This window comes from Sarcophilus harrisii, chromosome 1, assembly GCF_902635505.1.
Source record: "Sarcophilus harrisii chromosome 1, mSarHar1.11, whole genome shotgun sequence".
In the NCBI taxonomy this organism is placed as follows: Eukaryota; Metazoa; Chordata; class Mammalia; order Dasyuromorphia; family Dasyuridae; genus Sarcophilus; species Sarcophilus harrisii.
Window position 1 is genome coordinate 49515573 of NC_045426.1, and position 21609 is coordinate 49537181.

Consider the following 21609-nt stretch of genomic DNA (forward strand, 5'->3'; position numbering starts at 1 on the left):
TAAATAGGGGGCCAGTTCACTATCCCTCAGACTGTTGAAGGGCTGGACTATAGTAAAAACAAAAACTTTATTTTGTGGGCCTTTAAATAAAGAAACTTCATAGCCCTGAGTGAGGAGGATAATCATCCTCAGCTGCTGCATCTGGTCCGCAGGCCCTAGTTTGAGGACCTCTGCCATAGATGATTCAGATTAGCTTAGTGTCATTAGACATGATTATTTCCAGCTTTTTCATATCATAAATTCTGCCTCAATGTATTTACACATAGTTAAACCTGTCTTCTGTTAATAACTTCCTTAGAAAATAGTCCTAGAAGTAGGATTACTGAGTCAAGGAGCAGAAATAGCTTTGTGACTCTTACTGACTAATAAAAAACTAAATTTTTGCCAGCACAAATTTAGATATTTCCAGGCACCGAGAGCTGTGAAAGTAGGTTAGTTTACAGTGGGAAAGTACTGGGAACACCCAAGAAAACCTACCTAGGATATCATTCCATGATTCACTGGGGTGTCAGGGAGCCAATCGTTGAATCAGAATAAGCAGAATTCAGAACTGGTGATATAAATTCCTTTATTGAACACCATTCCACCTGCACTGAAGCTAAAATCCGGCATCGAAGGGGCTCCAGGACCAAAACTGAGATTGCCATGTCTAACAATGAAGAGTGAAGATACATTCAAACTGTACTGACTGATGAAGTATTCACAAGACCAAGCTAGGCTAACAACGGATGTCCCTGGACCCTCGCCACCATCACTACCACCAGCACTGGGGACAGAGCATCCGCCTGTTTGGAGACTGGAGCCCCCCCCTTCCCACCCCAACTACGCCTGGCAGGACCCCCAGGCCCGGGGGGGGGGGGGATGGCAACTGGGGGAGGGCCAGCTTGGTTGAGATATTGACCGGACATGGCTTTTGTAGAAAGGACATTGCTGTCGTCCCTTCCCCAAGTTTCATTCCAGTCCCAGATGAAGGAGGGCACTGCCACTGGGAGGTTTGTTGAGCTCTGCTACACCATCAACAACCCCCCCTTCCTCTGTTAATCTAAAAGTTTGCTCCTGTCTCTGATTTCCCCCTATCACCAGGCCATGAATTCCAATAGTTGGTCTGTGAAGAGTTTTTATTCTGCCTGAAACCTATAATTCCCCAGATTGAGCGGTTTTTTCCCACGGGTCTCCAAAAGATGGAATTTTCTTTCCCCCATTAAAGTCAGTTCCTCTGAGGATTCCCAACTCAAGGTAAACAGGTATCCCTTTGATTGGATGATATCCATGTCCTCTCTGGGGTAGCTTCCTGGGTTGGGGGGATGGCCATTACCTGTTCCCAGATTCTGGGCCAGGGCAGAGGAGTCAGGGAAAGTTTAGGTGCCTCTGCTCGGGACAGGGGTTCTAACCTTTTTGTGCCATGAACCCCTTTTCAAGTCTGATGAAGCCTGGTGAATCCTTGGGATTGTGTTTCAAATAATTGAAGGAAATACTAAATTTCAGTTAGTGAAAATAAAGATAATTTTTTCCCATCCAAGTTCATTAGAGCTCCTGAAATTTATCCGTGAATCCAAGGACCCCACAATAAGAACCTATGACTTAGGTCCATCGAATCCAAAGTGAGAGGCTTTCAGACAACTCCAAACACTCCGTTACTGATGCTGCACTCTAAGGACAAGGGGCCTCCGGTTTACAGCTGAGATTCCCTGTAAGGGGGTCTCCCTCTCTTAGAATGTGGGCCTTTTTTGGAGGGTTGGGATGAGGCAATTGGGTCCCACAGCCAGTAAGTGTTAAGTGTCTGAGGCCGGAGCTGAGCTTGGGATCTCCTGACTTCAGCCCAGCGCTCTGCCCACTAGTCCATCCCAGCCCCAGTGGGCTTCTGAAGAACACAACTATTGCTTTTCTGTGTCACCAGCACTTAGCACAGCAAGCAATCCCTAAACGCTTCTTCATCCATTCATTTATTGAAGCGCAAGGTCCAGCTGCCCCGTTAGCCTCATTAAGTCTAGACACCGGACATCTGTCTGCTGGACATCCCTCCTGCTCCTTTTCCCTTGTCTCCCTGTGACTGAAGCAGCCCAGCCAACCCTAGCCCTTCCTCCTCCGGGAACCACTTCTTTCATGTGGATGGGCTGCCAAGGAAGAGGGACCTGGGTGGGCTTCAGCCCCACCCAGAGAGTGCTGGCCAAAGCACCCAGCGTCCGGTCCGAGCTGATGGTCCTGACCCTATCAGATCTGAGAAACCTCCTTATGTCTTGCTGCAGGGAGCCCATTGTCCCTCAGTCCCATTCCCACAGCTCTCAGTCTGCTCCTGGGGAGCAACAGCCCTGCGTGGTAACTTCAGAGAGGCTGGACCTCCATTCTTTCCCTGCAGATCTGTCTTTTGGGGGCTCCAAGCTCCCTCTTCTTCCCAGGGCTCAGCTTGGTTAGAATGGGAGCTCTGCCTTCTGGTGGAGCTCACCCGGCTCTCCTCACTCCCTACTCTCAGCTAAAGGAAGCAGCGGAGCTCAGTTCCCCACCCCCATCTCAGCCTATTGGAGTTCCAGTAGAACCCTGTCCCAGAGTGTGTGCCGAGGAAAGACCCAGAGAAATATGGGCAGGGGGAGGGTACGTGCCATCCCTCCCCACCCACAACCCGCCTCAGGCAAGAAATTCCGACCAGGGGCTTAGTCTCATTCTTCACTTGCTCCAGTGGATTCTTTCAACCCTTTGTTGGGGGGAGGGGGGTCCTCACAGTAACAGTCCCTTTCCCCATCCCTACCTCCATCTCTTCACATCTCAGTCTCCTTCCCCATGTGATGCTTCCCTCCCTTTCTCCCCGTCCAATTCCTTGTCCCTTTCTCCTATCCATACCTGTTTCTCTAGCCTTCCTCCCTTCACATCTCAGTCATCCTCCATGTTGCTCTCTCCATCTGTTTCTCTTTCTCCCCATCTACCTCCCTTTTCCACCCTCTGAATGTTTCCCTCTCCTCATGTTTCCCTTTTTCTGTTTCATTCCCTCTCCCTCCTCGTTTCCCTCTGTCTCTTTCTATTTCCCTCCCCATGTTTCCCTCCCCACCTAAACATCCCCTGTTTCCATCTGTTTCCTTTTTCCCCTGTCCCTCTCCCTCCCATTTCTCCCAATGTTTCCTCTTCATCTTTCCCTAGTTCTATTTGTCTCCCTCCCCATATTGGTCTCTTCTTATCTGTCCCATTTCCCTTTTTCTTCTTTCCCCATCTATCTGTCTCCATCTCCCCATCCCTGCTTCCCATTTTAAAATTTTGCCTTCCTCTTTTCTCCCCATCTGTCTTCCTTTCTCTCTCCCTGCCTGTCTTCCTCCCCTCTCCCCATCTGTCTTTCCTTCTTGCTGTCCAGCTGTCCCTCCCTATTCTTCTCTCCAAATTTCTGTATCCCTCTCCTTTTGTCTTTCCCCATCTTTGCTGCCTCCTCTCTCTCCACCCCTTTCGCTCTCTTCCTACCTTTCCTTTTTTCTCCCCACCTGTTTCCCTCTCGCCCCAACTTTGCCTCCCTGCCTTTCTAAATGTCTCCTCTCCCATGTTTCCTTTTACTGCTTTCCATCTCTACCTCCCTGTATCTCTCCCCATTTCTCAAAATCTTTCTCCCTCTTTCCCTGTCCTTGTTTCCCTCTCCCTCTCTCCCCAGCTTTTATCTGCCTTTCCTTCCCCACCTGTTACTTTTTCTCACTCTTCACTTCCCTCCTTTTTTTCCAAATTCTCTCTAATCTCTGTACCCCTCTTCCTTTCCCATCTTTTACTCTCCAGATCTGCCTTCCCATCCCTTTCACTCAACTTTATCTCCCTCTTCCTCTTCAAAGCTCTGTAATCTTTCCTTTCCTCCGTCTCCCTTCGCCTAAGTTCACCTCTGCTTCTCTTGCCCTCCTACTTGTCTCCCTCCCTTCCCAGCTGTTGCTCTTTTGCGCCTCTTTCTCTCTTACTCCAAATCCGCCTCCCTCTCTTGCCATCCTCCCAGTCCTCTCTCCCTCTCTCTCTCCATCCTTCCCCTCTGTAACCTTTGTGCTCGCTAGGTCTCTTCCCTCCATCTCCTCCCCGTTTCACTGTTGTCCTCTGCCTTTTCCTCCGCCTGGAGCCCTCTCATGTTGACCTTTGGTGTGTATGTTCAAAGAGCTCGTTCTCGTGCCATTCCCACCCCCGGATGAGTCCATCCTCGCCTTTGGGATGAGACCTGGCGTCCCGTCACATTCACGGGACCAACATGCCCACTCTCTAGCTGTATCGTAGCATTGCTGTGTGGTTTGGGTTGAGTTTTTTATGAAGTTCTTTGGGAGGGGGAGAGAGGAAGGGGAGGGGAAGGGAGCACAGTGCTGGGGCCAGAGTGGAGCTGGAGGAGTAGAACGGTTCCCCTGGGTGGGGACAGAAGGAAAGGGTCTGGGATGTCTGAGAGCCCACCCTATCCCAAACCATCCGGGACCTAGCCTCTTAGCCGGAAAGGGAATGGGACTTGGCTGTATGGAAGCAGGAGCTCTGCATTTTCCTGCTAGGCTAGGGGTGTAAGCTAGGGTTCTGGCCCACGGTGGGGGGCTATTTTTGAGAGATCTTCATAATCCAATCTAAATCCCATGGACATGAGCGATGGGACAGACTGTGAATGGGAACACCCACTCTTTTGGAGAGAAAAGGGGAAGGAGTTGAAAGAAGGGGCTCAAACCCCCTTGAGGTCCCCAAGGCTAGTGGCTCTGTTCCTACAATCCAGAGGACCCCGTGAACTTCCCCCGGTGTCCCTCATCCCATTTCTCCACTCTGGAAAGAAAGGCAGAGGGTGGGTGGGTGGGGGAAGGAGATAAGGCAAGAAGCCCATTGTCTCTCTGACAACCTAACGCTCGCGCGCGCACACACACACACACACACACACACACACACACACACTCACACTCACACTCACACTCACACTCACGTTCACCTGTTCCCTTGGCCCCATTTACAGCCCCTTCAAGTCTCCCAAACGATGGGCTTAAAGCATGAAGTGGTGGTGGTGGAGTCCCCTGGCCGGGGAGGAGGGGCGGTGCAGAGAAGAAGGGGGGAAGGATGGGGAGTACCCTGTTTGGAGGTGAGCTGCAAGTTCAAGTTGCACATAAAAGTATCAAAGAAACAGGACAGTTTCTGCCACCGGCAGATGGAGGAGAGGAATGATCGTCTCCGGGCCCCTCGTCCATTCTCCCCCCCATCCCCCCCAACAAAAGAACTGAGAATTCTGTGCTGTACAAAACGGGCCCAGGCCGGGGCGGGGCTGGGGGCTGGGGGGCTGGGCCCAGTCTGTGGAGCGGTCCTCCTGAGATGGGGTCAGGAGGAGGGGGAGGGAAGCAGCCCCCCTCCCCTCCGGCCCAGGTCCGGTAGTTGCTCTTGTTCAGCATGAAAGGGAGAGAGAGGGGGCAGGGGTCCCGGACGGAGGGAGATGGAGGGAAAGCCGTCCAGGAGCCTTCCCCAGCATCTCAGAATCTCGGCAGTTAATTCAGTCGCTCTTTTTGTTCGACACAAAGCGGCCTTGTCTGGACCCCGGTGGACGCGAGGGGTCGGTGGCTAGTGGGGTGTCGGGGGAAGGGGGAGGGGGAGTGACCCCGGAACTCCACGCTCCCTCCCTCCAGGCAGGTCATCTTCCTCTTAGGTGAGCTGGCTGGGGAGAGCAGGGTCTCGGGGAGGCCGCCCGAGGGAGGATGGCAGCATCTGAGGCTTCGAGGTGCACGTCACTGAGCCGTCGTTGGCAGAAAAAGGCGGGAAAGAGTCCAGTCCGGGGCCTCCAGAGAGGGCGAGGCCCAGTGGCAGCATCTCTGTTATGTTCTGGGAGGGGTTGGAGGGGGGCCAGGACAGAGGGAGTCAGCACCAGGCGGGGCAGCCCCCAGACTGAGAACTGAACCTGCAGTTGTGGGTGGGGACCCTAGAGGGCCAGTGCCAGGAAGGGAGAGGGGAGGGGAACCCCAGGAGGGCAGAGGGGTTTCCCCCAGGATCTGGAACCAAAAGGTTTGGTCCCAGAGTCACCGAGGGGGATGGCAAATTTCGTGGCCTGGGAGTAGGTCCAATGGCCCTGATGCCTTTCGGTGAAGTTAGGGGGGACCGTGGGGGCCCAGAGCGGCTCGGGGGGTCTGGTTCTCTTTAAAGTCCAGTGGAGCCATTGGGAGCCAGAGCCCAGGCCTTCCCTGGGTCCAGAGGGAAAGGCCCGCGGGAGGTCAGGCCGCCCCCACCCCGTCTGCTCCCCTGGCCAGGACTAGCGATCGGGAGGAGGCCGGGAAAGGCAAGAGGGCAGCCCCAGTGTGAGTCTGATGTCAGGGCCAGCCCGGGGGTCCAATGGAGGGATAGGGGGAGGGAGACATGGACAGGATGAGCTCGTATCATGTTCTGGCTTGAGATCCTGCCCTTCAGGGTCCCTGTGAGTGAGAAACTGGACAGGGAAGGACCCCCCACCCTGGGACCTCCCCACCAGGCCGTAACACAGAACTTACCGCAGAGCCAACAAAATCTGCAAGATGGCGGGGCCGGGATCGGGGGGAGGAAGAAGAGAAGCAGACAGACAGACAGACAAGGAGAGAGTTAGATAAAGGCTCCCCAAGCCCCATCCCGGCCCTGCCTTTCAAATGAGACAACACAGGTAGGTCAGTAAGGAGAGGGTCCCGAACTAGAAACCTAAAGATAAGAGATCTCCTTGAACCCAGAATGGTGCTGGAAATTCCCCAGGATAATCTTGACATTCAGGTTCATTGGTTCTCTCAGAGACCACCAGACTGACCCTCTCATTTCCCAGATAAGGAAATGGGCCTAAAAAAGGAAAGGGATCCATTCAGGATCACACCGTTTTGACTCCCTCTCGGGGATTCTCTCTGCTGAGCCACACTGGGGAGGAGAATGAGAAATTAAGCCAGCTCTGTCACACTCCCCATGGGCTCTGGCCTCTCAAGGTCCCCAGGTCTGGCCATGCCCCGTGACACAAACTCAAAGACCCTTCTCTAAACTCCCAGGGCCGGCTTTAGCCCATGCAGTTGGGGGGGGTTCCCATTATCCTCTAACCCATCCCCAAGGAGAGCTGCCCTGGTGATCTCCCCATTCAGGAGCCAGCATGGCCAGGCCAGTATCAAGTCTCCATTGTAAGCATTTGTACCCAGAAGCCTGCAAGTACCACAGAGCGGGGCTTGGTCTATTGCTTTGTTGCTTGTCTGGACGTAGGAAGGTGATGAAGAAAATAATAACGCAGATTAGATGTAAAAGCGTGTAGTATGGACAGTTTGATTGTTTTTCCTCTTGGAGCCAGTTGTTAAACTATTATCATCCAAAAGGAATATCCAATACCAAAGATGGAGCTTGCAGAGATCCTGCCCTCCACAGTCCAGGGGAAATATCGAAGAGCTCTAATATCCGCAAGAGGATCTGTCCTTTTGTAGAAAAAGTGCTATGAGCAGGAGAGCTTTGAGTAACTGTACAGTTTTTCTCTATGTGGCAAGAAAGACTTTTTTTTGGATTTTTGTTTACTTAACAGTGCAAGATTATTTGGGGAAAAAAATCTGACTTTTGTTACATAACATAATAATCCTTCCCTACTCTCCCAAAAAAAAAAAAAAAAAAAATATACCACAGTTGGGAGGATTCTGGGAAGAGGCTTGGGTAAAGCTGAAAGTAGAGGGGGAATGGATGGTAAGATACGTACTGAATAAGAACCTACTTAACTGAGTGACTTAAATAACTTCTCTCTGGATTTTAATACTTTACCCATAAAATGAGGGTTTTGGATTCACTGATTGATTTCTAAGGTCCCTCTCAACTCTGACAGTCTATGTTTTATGCTCCAAGGACTAACAGTAAAAATTCACTCCATTTCAAAAGAAATCTACTTTTTTTGCCACATCTGGGGTTTTGGATTGCCTGTGCCCCTCCTGCGTCAAAAGAATCAAAAAATCAAGAATTCTGGCTCATGATTTCAAGTCAGTCCCGGAGTAGGGTGGCTGGGTAGAGGCTCTGCAGACCCATTATGTGCAGGAGGAAAGGCGGTTTGGGTCAGAGCGGAAAGTGAATGTTCTACGAGCCCAGGGACCACACTACTTACGGACCAGGGGAAGGAGAGAGGGACACTTGGGCTGTCTATGGACGACAGGATGCTTACAGCCAGGAGTGGGGAGGAAGAGGAGGAGATTCAGTGGGCCAGGAGAGGTGAGTGAGGGGGTAGAATATTCCACACAAAGCGTTAAGTTCAGCTCATTCTGCCAGGCAAAGAACTCTCAGGTGGGAGTGACTGGAAGGAACTGGGGGCTTCTCCTGAAAGCCTCGCTTAGAATGAGTCAGTCCCTGCTGACCTCGTCGGAGAAACCCGTGGAAACAAGAGCTTTGCCGGCTTATCGAGCCTTCTCTTTCCGTGCCATTTGAGAGCCAACTTTGGAGAAGCAGCCTGGTGCGGGGGGTAGGGGGCTGGCCGAGAAAGGTCTGGGTTCAAGTCTTCCCTCTCACAGACCCTGGCTGAGGCACGGGGGTGTTAGCCCCACAAACAAATGCTCAGACACAGGATGGCCAGCCCCCAAGCTGGTCTTACCTCTCCCAGGCTGAGGAGATAGCAGCCTCCGGGCTGGCAGACAGGTCTGTGACCTGCTCCCCAGCCTCCCATACACCCCTTTGTCCTCTGAACTCTCCCTGGAACTTGAAGCTCCGAGGAAAGCCCCCTTTCTGTGTTGGCAGGACCCGGGCCGGCGGAGGGTCCCTCCCCACTCACCTTTGCTCTCTGTCTTGAGTTCATCTTGCAGCAAGTCGTTTTGCCGGTTACCCAGCACAAAGGCGAGGAAGGAGAGGATGAGGGCATTGAGAATACCGATGATGGCCAGGATGTACGCCCAGCGCACAGAGCAGTCCCCCAGAGAATACTTCCCTGTCTTCTGCCCACACATGTCCCGGATGGTCTCCGCGTCCCAGCCATCGGGGAAGATCATACAGCCCAGGACCAGGCACAGAGCTGGAGGAAAGGGAGAACCAGGTCCCCGAGGCAGCCAGGGAGGGGAAAAGAGATTCATTACCTCTGCTGTTCACAAAGGCCAGGTTCCCGTGAGTTTGGGGGGCAGTTACCCAGAAACTCCTCTCCAAACTGGGGAGCTCGACTCCATCCAGTCAAGAGGAGGGTGTGGTATCTCTGAGCTCCTTCCATTTACTCTGGCTATATCTTGTACATACCTATTTATTTAAATTTTTTCTCCCCTCTCCTTGATGGCAGGGACCATGGTTTTTGTGTCCCAGCACACAGTCGGCACTTTATAGATGTTTGTTGACTGACTTCTAGGAGCAGAAACCTGTATTGACCCTGCAAAGCCTGTTTGTTACCTCACTTCTCCTCATTTAAATGATTCTTGAAATCCCCTCCTGTTTCTTGAAGCCATGCTGGAATGACTAGGGAAGAACTGGCAACCTCCCCTCACCATGGAATTCTTCCCCCATCTTCCCTTTGAAACACTTGCCCTGAGTCGGCTCCTTGTCCTGAAAAGTACTTATGAGATTTAAAACCTCTTGCCCGTGTTCTCTTAGCCCCTACTTTCCTTTTCCCTGTTCTTTTGGCTCTCCGTCCTCCACTCTCAGAATGGAAACTCCCTCTCACCAAGAGCCCTTCACAAATGCTTTTGGGAATAAGGAGGCAGATGATGGGGAGCGGGATGGGGAAGAGGAAGAGAAGGAAATGGAGCAGGAAGAGGAGAATGGAGCAGGAGAGGAGAGGAAGAGGCCGACCCTGGCCAGCTCCCCTGGTCTCCAAGGTTACGGAGGCAATCAGTGGCACTTCGACTCGGGCTGTGCTCCCTTCTATAAGGCAGCCTAGGGACCCTCCTCCCCACAAGCTTCTTAAAACTTATTACCCCACCTCAAACAGTCACATCCATCAAATGAATCTCAGGTCATTGGGAGGCAAGTGAGAGAAAGAGGAGACGCCCCGAACTCGATCGAAGTTCAAAGTGGCCTCTCACTAGCCCCAGCCTGCCAAACTCCTACTCCCTACAGCTTGCCCAATGGGGCTTCATTCTGATAATACCATCTAGTACCGCACCCCGACCTCACCCCTAAAATCCTCCCCATCTCATAATCTCCCTGGAGGCACAGGAGGCCTCCTTTTGCTCCACCAGCACTTTGCCTACACCTGTTACCCTTCAGTGATAATAAGGTATGAATCAGGGCAGAGCAGGTGAGATATTTTGTACTTTAGAAATGGGAAAAATAAAGGTCATTTGGTGGGGAACTGAGAGAGCCAGAACAAGAAAGAAAAGAAAGCCACCATGTTGGCTCCCTGAGCATCTTCTTCCTGCTCTTTGCCTCACCCTCCCTCCCCTCCACTTCCCTGTTTCTCCTCTCCCTCCTTCCACTCTCCCAACATCCTTCCTCTAGCTTTCTACACAGCAGTCCTAACTGCTTCTCCTCCCTTCCCAGATTAGACACTAAGAGCTCTCCTTTATCCCTATTCTCATGGCCAAAGTCCTGGTCCCGGAGACAAAGGGTCCTAGCTGAGGAGGGGATAGTTATGTCTGCCTTGTTCACCTTATACACTCCCTCCAGCCCTTTCCTCTCCTTTCCTCAATCCATCCACCCTCCCTTATCATCCTCATGTATCCTCTACAACCCCCGTGTTTGGGCTGGGAGATGCTGGAGTTGGAGGGAAAACAAGACCCTTAGGAGGAAGAGAGGTCCCCAAGCCCCAGAGGTAAAGGGCTGGGGCTGCAGTCACTCATCACTCTCCTAGAGAGTGAATTCCTATCTCCATGGAAACAGCTGCCAGCTCACTCCCAGCTCACTGCCTTGGGTTGGCTAGCTGCTGGGCCTCCAGATTCAACTCCTCTCCCTCTGAACTCTGGTTCTCCTCCTTCCCCCCTTCCCCCTCTCAAATCACTCCCTTCAGAGTCTTCTCCTTTCCATTTCTCTGACACTGAAATTCTCCCCCTTCCATCCCCTGATATGCTAATATTTCTTTCATTCTCTCTATTCCTCTTATTTTATCTATTTCTCTATCTCTGTCTCTTCTTTGTAATATTTCTATATTTCTTCGAATTTCTATTTCTCTCTGTCTCTCTGCCCCCCGCTCCCCCTCTTCTTTCTCCATTCTTTCCCTCTTTTATCTATCCGTCTATTATTTCTATCATTTATCTATCATCTCTAACTAGCTAGCTCTATCCATCTGTCTGTGTTTCTGCTGTTTCTCTTTGTCTCATCTGAAGTGCCTCAGGAAATAAACACTGGCTCCCAAGTTCCCTGTTAGGTTTTGAGAACATTTGATGGATGGAGAGAGAAAGGGGTCTAGTTGTAGCTCCTAACAAGAGTCCCAATCCCCCTTGGACAGCAAGTCCAGCATTACTCTGACCTCTGCAGTGGACTGCCAGACTTGAGATGCCCCAGACCAGACCAAGATTGCTGGAGACCAAAACAATCCACTGGGGGCTCAACCAGGATAGATAGCCCTCTAGCTCACATCTTCCCTCCATCACAGGTCTGCAGGATCTTTTCTCTGACCCAAACAGTCCTGGATTTGGAGACTGTATTCCTCCTGGGGAGCTCAGTCCTCTCCCACAACAGAAGCACACTCTATAATTAGGATCTTTTTGCTGTAATCCTGCTTAGAGCCAGGAGAAGAAGATGGTGGTAATGGTAATGATGCTATTGTTGCTGTTGGCCATAGTGACAATGATAAATAACAGTCAACATGTCCTTCAAGACCCAAGTCAGCTTCTACCTCCTCCATGAAGCCTTCTCTGATCACCCCCAAATGGAAATGATTCTTTTCTCCTCAAGTCTCACAGTACTTTGTATGTTTTATAAGATCTCTCCTTTAAAGGTAGCAATGTTTTGATTTGCACAATATTTACTGAAATCTCAGAATCAGAGTTGAAAGGAACTAGAGGTCATTTAATGCAATCAGTAGCAGAATGGGCATCTTATCTATGACAATTATTTGTGTCTCTTACTAGACTGTAAGCTCCTCAGGGACAGGTCCTGGAACCCTGGACATTTTTAATAGGCATTTGGTGAACTGTTGTTGTTATCCCTTAGTCAGAACTCCCACCCACAAGTTACAGAAATCCCCCATTAAAACATCATAAGAAATCAAGGAACCATACAGTGTCAGGACTCAAAGGGACCTTCAAGAACATCCTGCTCAAGGTCATACATTCACCCATGAACCAGATTAGCAACTTTATGGAAGAGAACAGATTTTTCAGGGAAGGAGACTCAGGATGGGGGAAATTTTAAAGAGGTGGAGAGAGGGATAAGTCTACAGTATAAAGGTCAATAGTGGGTCTTGCAGCAGACATGCCTTTGGTGACTGATGGGTGGCAGCTCAATTCTAACACTGACTGTGTAAGCAAAACACTGAATCTACCTAAGCTTCCTCAAGTGAAAAACAGGGATAAAAATACTTAAAGTATTCATCTTATAGTGAAATCACAGAATGAAAACAGTTCATTGATTTTGAAATACTCCCTAAATATCTCACAAAGGAGGTCCCAAAAGTCTTACTGTGGTTTTGAGGTTTAATAGTTAAAACTTTAATAACTTAAAACTGCATTAAGACTTTTGGAACCCCCTTTATTTCAAAGTTGATGAAGGGCCTAGGTCAGAGCAGGTTGCATTAAGCAGGGAGGCTGTATAAGAACTCCATCTGCACCCCTAGTTCAGCAGAACATTTCCTGTCCTAGGACTGCTTGGGCCATTTTTCTCCCCCTTTGGTTCTCCCCTTATTCATTCTCTCACCTTTCTCTCTATAAACTACAACAGTAACTCCCTCCTTCCTCTTTCTTTCTGCCACCTTTTACTTGAAACATTCTTTGATCACCCCAAATTAGAAGGGATTTCTCTCTGTGTCCTAAGATACAGCTGAACTGCTGTAGCGTATTATATTATCTCATAAGGCCTTGTATATATGACAACTATGTATTACATATATACATGCATGTTTGTGTGTTCATATTTATACACATGTGCATTGTGGATACCCACATGAATATGTTAGTAAATGTTTTAACAACTAGCTCTCTTGAAAAATATATACTTTTGACACATTTTTAATCTAAAAGATTAACATTTTCTATATTACTTTAAATCTAAACAATCAGTAAGACAATCTGTATGTCCATGTGTGTATACATCCATACATAAACGTTTTACATACATGTATATTTATATGTGTGTGTATTTACATATATCTTATATAACTTACCTCCCCACCTCAATTCTAGTTCCTTGCACATAGGAACCATGCCCTTTCTGGTTCTCTCTTTATACCCCATAGCATTTGGTCTGGCTTTGCAAATAGGAAATGCTCAATAAATAGTCATTTAAATGAATAAATGGTGTATGAAAACCCCTGATAACTGAGTTCTAGTCTGGCTCATTCAGTACCTTGGAAAACTCTGGTCCTGAGTTTCCTCATCTGCAAAATTAAGGGATTGAACTAGATGATTCCTAAAATGCCATGAATCTATTAAATAATGATTCAGGGCTTTCATGTCTACATATTGAAGCAATTTTTCCTTTTCCCAGGCATTCAGGCTAATAGTTTACACTGTGTTTATTGATGTCTCTGATAAACCTTCTTTAATCTGTTTCATGTTTGTTTTTCTGTCCCTCCTTAAACTAAAAACCCTTCTATGCCTTCTATTTTGGCATCTCCCTATTCGGTACCTAGTACAGTTTTTAGCTGGCAATGGTAAGGGGGAAAGATTTACTTCCCTATAGGCATTACCATCTCTCAACAGACAGGGTTGTCTTTTTGCAAATTTCATTTAATTAATTCCAACAAGTCTTCAATAATTACGTCTTAGGTTCCTAGCCCTCTGATAGGAACTGTGGGAGACAGGAGATGTCCACCCCCATAAATCCTGCCCTCAAGGAGCTCACAATCTAGTTGAGGGAACAGGGACTCATACACCTGATACAAGATTAATAGAGATTTTTTAAAAAAACAAGTAAACATCTGGATAAGCGGTGTTGCTGATGAGGGCAACGGGAGTTTCCTAAAGGAGGCACTAGAAGGAGTTTTCTTCCAAAAAAATGAATTAGGGAGGAAGGTTATTTTAAGCAAGGAAGTAGTAAAGTCCTTTCATAGCTCCCAGCTGCTTATGGAAACAAGTTCAAAGTCCTTAGTCTAACATTCCTGGCCCCCAGTCTACTTTTCCATCCTTAATCTCCATCATATATCCAATCTAGATCCATATACTTTTCATCACATATCCAACCCATAAGTATACTTAGATCAATATCTATCAATCGCTAGATTTCCATCTTATAGCACATTCTATATCTTTCTTTTTATTATCTTTTTATATTATATACATATTTAATTTAATTCAATTCAACAAACATTTATTAAACACTCACTATGTACCAGGCAGTTTATTAGATGATGGGGATATAAAGATAAAAATGAAACAATCCCTTCCCTCATCCCAAGCTCATAAGGCAGCTTATATTCTTCTAAGGAGATAAAACAGGTGCACAACAGATAATTTGAAGAAAGAATACAGTCTATATTCTCTTTTCATCTGCAGTCACACAGTACCAACAAAAAAAATGAGTATTAAAAACATGGGTCTTTGTACACAAGTTCTTTAAAACTTAAAGAATAACTATAGCCTAAATGCTCTCTTCATCAACAGTCATACATTGTCACTGAAAAATATTGGTATTAAAATATGAATTTTTTGAAAGGGGAACTTGGAATAGTTCAAAAAACTTTGCAATTTTCCAAACAATCTGGCTCCTTCTTCTACTCTTGTTATATTCTGTCTATTATATTTGTCCATTTTCAATGTCCAGCAAAGGTACAGATACTAATGAATGAACTCTATAGGTAGTCATTTACCTAGAAGTCATAGTATTGTGATATGGGAGTCACCTGCCAGTGGCTGCTGGGGATCCAACTCAGACCAAGAGAACGCATCCCTTCATGTGAGATTGATGATGATGATGATGATGATGATGATGATGATGATGATGATGATGATGATGATGATGATGATGATGATGATGATGATGATGATGATGATGATGATGATGATGATGATGATGATGATGATGATACAAGGAGACTGAGAGGCAGTTACTGTTCTCTGACCTCTCCACTGGGGAGGCTGTATGACCTCTCTCCTCTTCCCTTTGCCTCCAATTTATTTCATTTCTGTCCACAAGCAACACCTGTGTCAGCAAAGGTTGCCCTGCAACTCTTTCAAGTATTATGATCCACAGCTGTGGAGGCTCTCGGAGAACCGACCTGCTCCTTCACTTAGGCATGGTCCTTAACATTATAGTACAGACAAAAGATGTTCTTTATTCATTTAATTTTTTATGTATGAGTAGTTAGGCCATTTTTTTCCCTTTTGTCAAGCCCAAATCCACCTCTCCACAATTTCTATCCATTGCTCCTTTATTTATTCCTTGTGAAGTAAACAATAAATTTATATCCTCTTCTGTGTGACATTCCTTTAGACATTTAAGGATGGCTACCATGTTCCTCCGAATGTTATCTCTTCTGGGCTAAACATCCCCCCATTTCTCCAACTGAACCCTTTATGGCATGAACTTAAGACTATTCACTACCTGGTAGACATCCTCTCCACCTTCTTAATGTCCTTAGTACTCAGAATTGAATACAGCACTCCAACTGTGACTTGACCAGAGCAAAAGGACAGATAATCCTTCCCAAGGCCCAGACTTTCTGCCCTCTTATTTCTTTTTTTTTAATTTCCTTTTTTATTATAGCTTTTTATTTACAAGATATATGCATGGGTGATTTTTCAGCATTGACCCTTACAAAACCCTCTTTTTCAACTTTTCCCCTCCTTCTTATTTCTTACCTAAAATGATATTCATTTTCTTAGTTGCCAGTTAAAACCATTTTTATATATATTGACCTTGCCATCCAAGATCCCATGTTTTTTCAGATGAACTTCTGTCTAGCCATGCTCTTTTTTATATTTGTGAAATTCATCTTTAATCTGTGGTCAACTAATATACACAGTAGATTTTTAATCAATGTTTACTGCACTAATTAGTACATCAACTCTGAAAGAGTATTAGACATAGGGTGCTTGTTTTGCTCAACTGTACATGTTTGTAACGGAAGCTTTTTCTTTTTTTTTCTCATTATGGGGGCAGGAAGAGAAGGTAGACTTTTCATCGATTTAAAACAAACAACATAAGTACAGGAGCTCTACATTTGAAGTCTGTTAGTCTAAATTAGAACACAATGGCTGGGTCTCTTATTTGCAGCCATTGTGACCTCAAGCAATGCATGTGCCCTTTTCTAAACCCACTTCTCCTTATCAGTAACAGAATTTGGACTAGGTTACTTCTAAGGTGTTGATACTAACTGCTCTAACTCTATTAACAAATGAATAGTATGCAAAATCCCAAGTAGAATAAATATGTATGAGAAACTGAGAGATTGAAAGAGAGTTGGGGGAAATGGAGCTGAGAAGCTAGGTGGGAACCAGACTAGGAAAGGCTTTGAATGTTAAATTTGATGGAATGACTAATGGGGCTATTACTGTACTTGGACCAGATGTGAGACATGTATTGACTTGCAACTGCAGTGGTAAACTGGTAATCTCGCCACTCTGACTGCAGCACCCACTCACACCTTCTGGACAACAGCCTGGATTTGCTGAAAGAGTAGAGGTGTGTCTCAGGGAGAGGGAGGTAGAATCTGACACCCTGAGATGGAGCTTGCTCGGTCCCCATGAGGAGTCTACGAATTCTGTCTGGCTTGGGCCCTGAGGGAGGAACTAGAAGCAATGAGGGGAAGATTTGGGCTTGATGGGGGGTGAGGGGAGATCCTACCAGTTAGCACTAGGTGAAAGTAGAATGCTCTGTGTGGAGAGGTAGAGTGGAGGTCTTCAAGTGGAGGCTAAAGATATTGATTTTTGGTCAGACTGGACTCGAGATCCCTTTTGAATCTAAAATTCTGTGCTACTCCATGAGTTAGAAATGACACACTTAAAGAAGAAAATTACTTCTTCGTCTGAATCCAATCACATGCTTCAAGAAAAGACAATGCCTTATCTTTCACTGAGCTTGAAGACTGAATTCAAGCCTTGCCTCAAGCTGTGAGATCCTGGTCAAATCACTTAAGTTTTCTCAGACTCAGTTTCCTCATCTGTAAAATGGGGATAATACCAGCACCCACCTCTCACAGTGGTTGTGAGGATCACATAAGACATCTTGTGTGACATACTTTGCCTAGGTTAAATGATAGCTGCTACTTTTGTAGGCCCCTTTGAGGGTCTTTATCTGACATTCTCCAAGTCACATACCCCCCCCAAAAAAAATCAACTGGTCCTTTAACATCACCAAATAACAAAGGATAATAACAGCATTTCCCATTTTTGTAGGTCTTCCTATTTCCAGAAGTCTTCCACTTATATAGGATTCTAGATAAGAAAAAGAAGGGACTTCAGAGGTCATTGAGTCTGACCCCTTCCTTTTACAGATGAGGAAACTGAGCACAATTGGTAAGGGTGTGTTGGGATTTCATCTCTAGCCTTCTGACTACAGACTGAATGTCCTTTCGGGGAATCTGTTCATTGTACCAAGTTACTTCAGTATCCTTGCATCTGAATGTGAAACCCCTGACAATTAGTGTTGGGATTCTCATCCCTCTTGGATAAATAAGGAAACTGTGGAAGTCACAAAGCCAGTCACAGCTAGAGTGAGGATTCCAACCCAAGACTTCAAGTTGAAAGGCATCTTCAAGATCATCTAGAGCAATCCCCTCATTTCACTGAGTCCCAGTGTTGGACAGTTTGCCCAAGTTCACCCAAGTAAAACGTGGTAGAAGCCAGGTCTTTTGACTCTTCAATCCAGCATCCTTTCCCCTGCCTCATGCTTCCTCCCAAGTCCAGTGCTCTTTCCAAGATCTTTAGTGAATTGAATTAAATTGAATTGGGTCAAATCAATGCCAAGATGGAAGACAAATTAGGGCCTGTATCCCTTGACCTCCCTAACTCAAGAATCGCTCCCAAGGCCAGCCACTCACTGCCAATATGTCAAGCTCCCATATACTTCCCTCAGCCCACGTTCTGCCTTCAGTTTTCCTCAGTGAGAAAGCGGTAGTTTGTGAGGTCAGTGGGGATAATCATGATTCTAGTATTTGGAGAGGAAGTATGTCCCCTGGGTCATTGCCCAAACTCTATTTGTCCTATGATCCAATGGTCTCTAAGATCTCTTCTGGCTCAAAATCTATGATCCTGGAGCAGCTAGTAAGTGCAGTGGATAGAGCTCCAGCCTTGAAGTCAGGAGCACCTGAGTTCAAATCTGGTCTCAGACACTTAATACGTCCTAGCTGTGTGACTGGGCAAGTCACTTGACCCCAAATGCCTCAGCAAAAAAGTTTTTTTTTAATCTATGATCCTATGGAAATAAATCAGAGAGAGAGAAAGAGCGATCACAGTACTGTGGAAAGAGCATCAGACTAGAAGTCAAAATGCCTATGTTGGAGGGCCAGCTGCTCCTGCCTCAGATCTTTATCATCATAATAACTCATACTTGTATAGCATTTTAAGATCTGCAAAGAACTTTTCTTCCAATAATCCTATGAGATAGATATTATTAATTCCAAGGCCTTGTCCACAATTACACAACTAGAAAGGACCTGATATAGGATTTGAACCCAAATCCCCTGACAATATATCTGGCATAACATGCCCTAATCTACTGTGCCATCCTTTGAAAATGAAAGTAATACTTTCTGGAGTACACTTCTCTCCACAGGCTAGTTGGAAAGCTCAAATTTTATGTGGACATTGCTATTTTATGTGGACATTGCTATTAATAATAGCTAATGTTTATTTAGCACTGTGCTAAGTGCTTTCTAATTGTTACCTCATTTGATCCTCACAAGCTGGAAGAGCCTCTAGAGAACATCTAATTCAATGACATCACTTTCAGGGAGGGAAACTGAGTCCATGGATTAGTCCAAGGCAAAGATTTTTAACCTTTTGTGTGTTGCAAGCCCTATGGGCAATATGGGAAAACCTTTAGACCCCTTCTCAGAAGAATATTTTGAAATGAATAAAATGAGATGTACAGAATTACAAAGGAAACTAATGATAATAAAAAAAGTTTTTTTAAAAAAATTCATAGGCGCTACATTAAAAATTCCTCTATTAAGATCTATATTATTTGTTGCCAGTGGAAGCTAAACTTCCCAACAGCTAATACATGGTTTTTATAATTCAAAATAGTCCCAAGTATCAAAGGAAGGTGCTGTCATCTTCAGTCCTTCTGGATGATCATGACAAACTATTTTCATTCATTCAACATTCACTAAGCATTTATGAGTAAAGAGCAGCAGCGAGCAAGAGGACTGGGAGGGAAAAAAGCAGTTTAAATAAGCTATAGTCTCTACCCTGCTAGAGCTTATCCTATAACAGGAAGAAATGACACAAATATTTTACAGCCTAACTTGGTAAGTGTACTCGAGAGGTATAGAACAAAGAGAGATGAATCCAAGAAAGCTCATTGGATCAAAAGGGACAGAATGGGTAAAGGCTACCTAAAGATACACTGCACTCAGGAGGGAATCCAGGAATTAAAAGGGAAGCACAGTGGAGAAATTTGCTGAAGGTCAAAGGGGGAAAAAAGGAAATCAATATTGTTAGTGAGGTGTACATCAGACTAGTTGAAAAGAAGGAGGAAACAAAATCACAAAACTAGCATGGAGGCAGAATATAGTCCTAGAAGACAATTGCTGGCCCAGAAGTCCCACCTCTGACATTTCCTAGCAGTGTGGCTACCTGTCCGAGGCTCAGTTCACACACTTCTAAGATGGGAATAACACCTGTGGTTTTTACCTCAGAGAGTTGTAAGAAGATGTTTGTAAAGTGCACCCTATAAATGTTAGCTATTATTAGTAGTGGTAATAAGAGACCTTAATTATCCATACATCTGCTGGAACTCGCTTTGCCGAGAGCAGAGGAGCTAATCATTTCTTGACTTGCTTTAATGATAATTTCCATCCTTCAAAAGATGAAGGAAGTAAATGGGGGGAAGAGTTGCAATTCTGGACCCTGATTCTCACCAATTATGAGGAACTGGAAGAAATCAAAATGATGGCAAGTGGGGAGAGGGAAGTGATCCCATCTCCCTTAAAATTTGTGATGGACAAAGAGAAAAAAAATGTGTACCCTACATTTGAAGAGAACAGATTTCAAAGGATTCAAAGACAGTATGAAATAAAACTCTATAAAGAAAGTCATTCAGAGAGGGATGGAAAGCTATCAAGAATGAAATTTTGAAGACACAAAGAGAAAGAATTCCAATAAAGAAAGGGGGCAGTTATCTAAAAAGACAAATGTCAATACATGGAGAATACTTCACCCAACTTAATTTTTTAAAGGCATGTACAGAAGAAGGAAGCAAGGACAGAGAGAGAATGGCTGGAAACATGTAGGATGGTTCGGAGGAACAACAGGAATTCCAAACCTCAGAGTGTGCTGCTAAGGACAATATGAAGGAGGAAAAGAGGAGGATCACAAAAGCGATAGCATCGCTATTCATGATGGATTCAACAATGGTTATGGTAATGGAAAAGAGGAGTTATTCATTTCTCATTTTGCCTCTGTTTTCTCTGCCAAAGAAAATGAACTCTGCTTGTGGGGGGGGAAACTGGTACCAAATATCACCCCCAGATTCTATGATACATTACCACAAGCACCTACAGGCTCAGAGAATAAAAGTGACAAAGGGAGAACAGTTCTTGAAAATCTTTTTGATGGAATCCCCCAGACAATTTACCCTTAGATATGGTACCGTTTTTTCTCCTGGTCTTTGCAGATTCTTGAAACTGCCTGTCTCCATGGCATCTAGCCTACCCTTGTCTCTCTCATGACGGAAACTCTTGGTTAACCACTGTTGTCTCAGAGGACACTGCTAGAACACTAACGAAAAATTCCAAACTTTCTAGTCCCTCAAAATTCATTAGGTTGTCAGTCAAGGTAAGGTAAAGGCTGAGGCTAAGGCAAAGGGGCTCTCCTCCCCTCCTACTCAAGTGATTACTCTTTAGGGACCATTTGCTTTTTTCTTAATAGTCAAACACTCAAATCTTTTGGTTCTAGGACCAAGTTTCTGTAACCAATTCAAATCCACTTCCAGTCAGGCCTTGTTCCCACTAGTTTCCACTTCTAATTGATTATCACCTGGTTAAGGAACCAGAGCATTTTCTTTAAATGGGGTCAGATAATTAGCAAGATTTACCCTCTCCCATTCATATCTGAAAAGGGTAAAAAATGCCTAAGAGGGCAATAAAATTTAGTTATAGGGAGCTCTTAAAAGAACACTTCACTGCCCTGATGATTCTCAAAACCAGATGAACTATAGAGAAAACTAGCATAATCACTGAAAGGCATGATTTCTGAGCCACCACTAGTGAATCACAGAGAATGAAAATGGTCCTCTAGATGCAAGACTGGAAAAAGGACAAATACTCTCACAATAGAAGGGGGAGGGAGAGAATGGAATCTGTAAGTTACAGAAGTGTGAGCTTGATTTCTATTCATTTAAAATTCTAGAATGTGTTACTAAAGGAACCAGCAATCACAAAAGGTCAGTATGACTTCATCATGTTAACTTCATTTCCTTTTTGGAAAGAATTACTATAATCTGACAGATTATAAGAGTTCT

General features: G+C 45.7%; 1 protein-coding gene across 1 annotated transcript in view; it reads right to left on the bottom strand.

Moving 5' to 3' along the window:
* Positions 1-425: 425 nt before the first annotated feature.
* LHFPL4 (LHFPL tetraspan subfamily member 4) overlaps positions 426-21609 on the bottom strand; it is a 32495-nt gene continuing 11311 nt past the window's right edge. The window contains exons 2-4 of the mRNA XM_003762404.3: positions 8684-8920; positions 6435-6451; positions 426-5775 (exon numbers count right to left, since the gene is read on the bottom strand). Coding sequence (XP_003762452.2) covers positions 5599-5775; positions 6435-6451; positions 8684-8920 — 431 coding nt within the window. The 3' untranslated portion in view covers positions 426-5598. The remainder of the gene's footprint in view (positions 5776-6434; positions 6452-8683; positions 8921-21609) is intronic.